The 3,345-nt window shown below is 35.5% G+C and overlaps 1 protein-coding gene across 1 annotated transcript; it reads right to left on the bottom strand.

Annotated features, from left to right (window-relative positions):
- Positions 1–362: 362 nt before the first annotated feature.
- On the bottom strand, positions 363–2,514 carry LOC135142582 (vanin-like protein 1). The gene is made up of 7 exons (XM_064074308.1): positions 2,383–2,514; positions 2,168–2,317; positions 1,831–2,120; positions 1,571–1,782; positions 1,418–1,522; positions 1,207–1,371; positions 363–1,154 (listed from the first exon to the last, which is right to left on the bottom strand). The coding sequence occupies exons 1-7, from the start codon at positions 2,428–2,430 to the stop codon at positions 523–525; spliced, it is 1,602 nt and encodes a 533-aa protein (XP_063930378.1). The 5' UTR covers positions 2,431–2,514; the 3' UTR covers positions 363–522.
- Positions 2,515–3,345: the final 831 nt, after the last annotated feature.

Here is a 3,345-nt window from a genome sequence, read left to right as displayed (position 1 = left end):
CAAAGAATCAGGTTGATGGGACACTCAATGAAATTACACAGGATCGAGTACTGAGACCATTGATGAATCAATAGGGAGGGAGGTGGAAGGAGAGGTAGACCCAGGGCCAAGTGGAAGACTCAAATGGACAAAGACATAAAAAGTTTAGGGATTCGACATTAATAAACCCTGACCAAGTAACTCCTACAGTGTTTTTACCCTTTTGGAGTTGTGTAATTTTTCTTGATTTATTATTAGATTTTTACAATTTTTATCATTTTACTTCCCGAGCATAAGCTAGGGAAGTATAGTAATCGAGTCCATCAGGCGATTTGCCAGTTTCATGTTTTTTCTACATTTCATGACCTCTAGACACAATAGAATTTAAAAATTATTTTTTGAATTGTACGATGTTTTATTTCACACAGATATCTATTAGCTAAATATAGTTAGTACTTAACAAGTTGTTACACAGTAAAAATTATATTAAAAATTAATTTACATTTTAACTTTATGACAAATGCATCTCTACGTACATGTATTTTACACATGTATCATTACAGACAAAACCAGAGAACAGCCCAAAATTAGCAGAGTACTTGAAATGGAACTTGCAGCACCTGTATCATTGTGATCGTCATCTCTTGGAAACACATCTTGTCCGAAATCTCGTCCATAAATCGCAAAAGTCAACAGCCGATTTTGTGGTTTCTTAAGAGCGAACGTCTGGATCACCGTTTTCCCATCTTCATCAACATTTTTGCCACTCCATTCCGTCTCATTCGCGTTAATCGGTCGAATCGAACTCAACAAAGTATTGGGGAACTGCGTCTTATTGTCACTGACTTCGAAATTAGCTGTAATGGTAAGTTCCTCAAACGTTACAGGCCACACAATTTCGTCGTATTTCGGAAATCTTTGACCACAGGAAGATATCGAAGCGTTGAGACAAGCGATGACTCCACAGATTTCAAGACCACCGTCGCTGATGTTGGGGTAGTGACGAAGGCCTGAGAAAGCCACCAGGAGGTAAGAATACGAAGTACCGGTTTCTTTACTTGTGGTCAAACTGATGTTGAAATTACAACAGAAAGGGTTTTCTGTGTCATTTCCATGACAAACTTGATCTTCGATGGGTTGCGAACTGGTCGTGTTTAAAGGTGTCCACGTGAAATCTAAAAGCAGACATTGTAGATAATTATGTAACTCTACATCGAGGACAAGTACTTTGAAGACTGGCATCGATCCATAGAGGGAAATCGTCCATTTCTTTACCCAAAACGTCGACATCCTGAACTTCGGGAGCCACCACAATTCCGTTCACACTTTCATATATTAAAGTTTTAGAACCTCCTTCAGCCACAATTGTGTTCAAAATGGTATCGTGAGTACCTGAAACTCAGAGTTAGATTTTCAAAACTTAACAAATACGTCGTACTTCTGTGAACTCCGCTTCCACCACTGGACGCGCTTCGTTCATTTACACCAGCAGCAAACAACATAATTTTGTGGTCGTAAGCGAACATCTGTTGGGTTTGAAGAGCTGCAAAGACGACTTTAGATATTAGTTCATGAAGAAGTACCAACAAACCTGTTAAAAATGGGAGCTCTGCGTGCCACTCGGTGGGGTAGACGATGGCATCTATGTTCTCAGTCAAGACGGGTTGAGCTGGACTTTTGAATAAAATATCAAAGCAAGTGAAGATGCCAAACTTGACACCAAAGTCGGTTTCAAACGTTTCTATTTCTGGTTCATCAGGTCTGTCCATGTCGAACTCACCAAAGAGGTTGTACTTGTGATATCTAAAATCAACAAATAAAGTGTTGGTTCATCTTATCAGATATACAAACCGGCTGATGATGGTGCCATTTCTGTCGAAGACCACATCTGTGTTGTAATAGTAGTACCCAGTGTTCTTACAATTTTCGCTATCACTAGAAGATGTGTCATCACATTTCACTTTTTCAACTAGATTAGTGACGAGGTATGTTGTAAAGTTGGCTGCCGTGAAAGATAAAGTTTTCATAAAGTCTGGATATTCTTTGAGGTCATAGAAGGGGTTGTCTCCTGTTGCCATTTCCACAGAAGTTTCGCCAATAACACCAAGACTTCCTTCAGGAAATATGATCATATCAAGTGTCTAGGAGAAACTGGTGAAAACAATTTTAGATTTTTTTCTTAAACTACCTTATTATTTGTGACCACTGTAGTATTTAATATATCTAAGTACTTGACGAGGTTCGCTTCTATTATTTCATTGTCTGTGAGTCTTTCGTTATAGACTGGCTCAAATTCCACGACGGCGATGGTTGCTGAAAGGGTGTCCCATGGTGAAGCCTGCAAATATATTAATTTAAATTTGTATCCATTGGTGTTTGTATGTGTTTTTGATTATTATTTACCTGAGACACAGAAATTATAATTAGTGAAAATAAGATAACTGGTAACATCTTCGCCAAGAAATCGTTGCGTACTGAAATATTCAAAGATGTACGTCTGATTTATTGGTGGAGTCAACACAGGTAATTACTAACTAATGGAGATAAGCTGATAAGATGAAAATCGCGAACATAATTTCTTTTAGTACTACCTTCTGATAATTGTGTTTGTTGAAACTTGATCCTTTCCAAAAATTTTAGAAATGTTTATTATTGTTATCAACTTATTAGTGTCAAAGTTTAAGAAATTACACAATGTAAAGGGCACTTGAAGTACTATAAGTTGGTTTTTTAAGTCTAATCTGAATCTTATTTAATTTGTTTTTTCTAAAACAAATACGATATCAGATTCCATGGTTTTTATCATTTTCAATGATTTTTCTTGAAAATAGTACTTATCAGTCATAAATCTCATTTACCGATCTTATTTATAAATAGATAAATTTAGATGTGGTTTTTTACAGAAAAATGTGGTTTTGTCCTGATATAAATACTTGCGTTTTGTTATCGAACTGGAACATTATTTATAGTAGTATTATAATTTATTATTTGCCTTACAAGCTTAATAAGATTCCAAGTAGGGGTACAAATTAACTTACTAAATATATATATACACCAAGGCAAATGTTTCGTTATGTCCTATACAAGAAAACTTAATCCTAGTATATTTCCTTACACCATAGCTAATACTGAGTTACATCGTTGTGACAATTTTAAAGATTTAGGCATTACGTTTGATTCTAAACTCAATTTTGTGAAACATATAGATGACGTAATAGCAAAATCTTTTAGGATGTATGGTTTTGTTTATAGAAATTGTAACGAGTTCTCAAATATAACAACTTCATGTAATTTATATTTTGCGCTTATTAGATCTATGTTGGAATATGGTGCTATAATTTGGCATTCTTTATATGATGTGCATGT

Source organism: Zophobas morio, unplaced genomic scaffold (assembly GCF_036711695.1).
Source record: "Zophobas morio isolate AGI-343-1 ecotype UQ-CSIRO unplaced genomic scaffold, CSIRO_AGI_Zmor_V1 ptg000049l, whole genome shotgun sequence".
Lineage (NCBI taxonomy): Eukaryota > Metazoa > Arthropoda > Insecta > Coleoptera > Tenebrionidae > Zophobas > Zophobas morio.
Note: the sequence above shows the minus strand (reverse complement) of the source record. Positions and strands in the feature narration are given on the sequence as shown.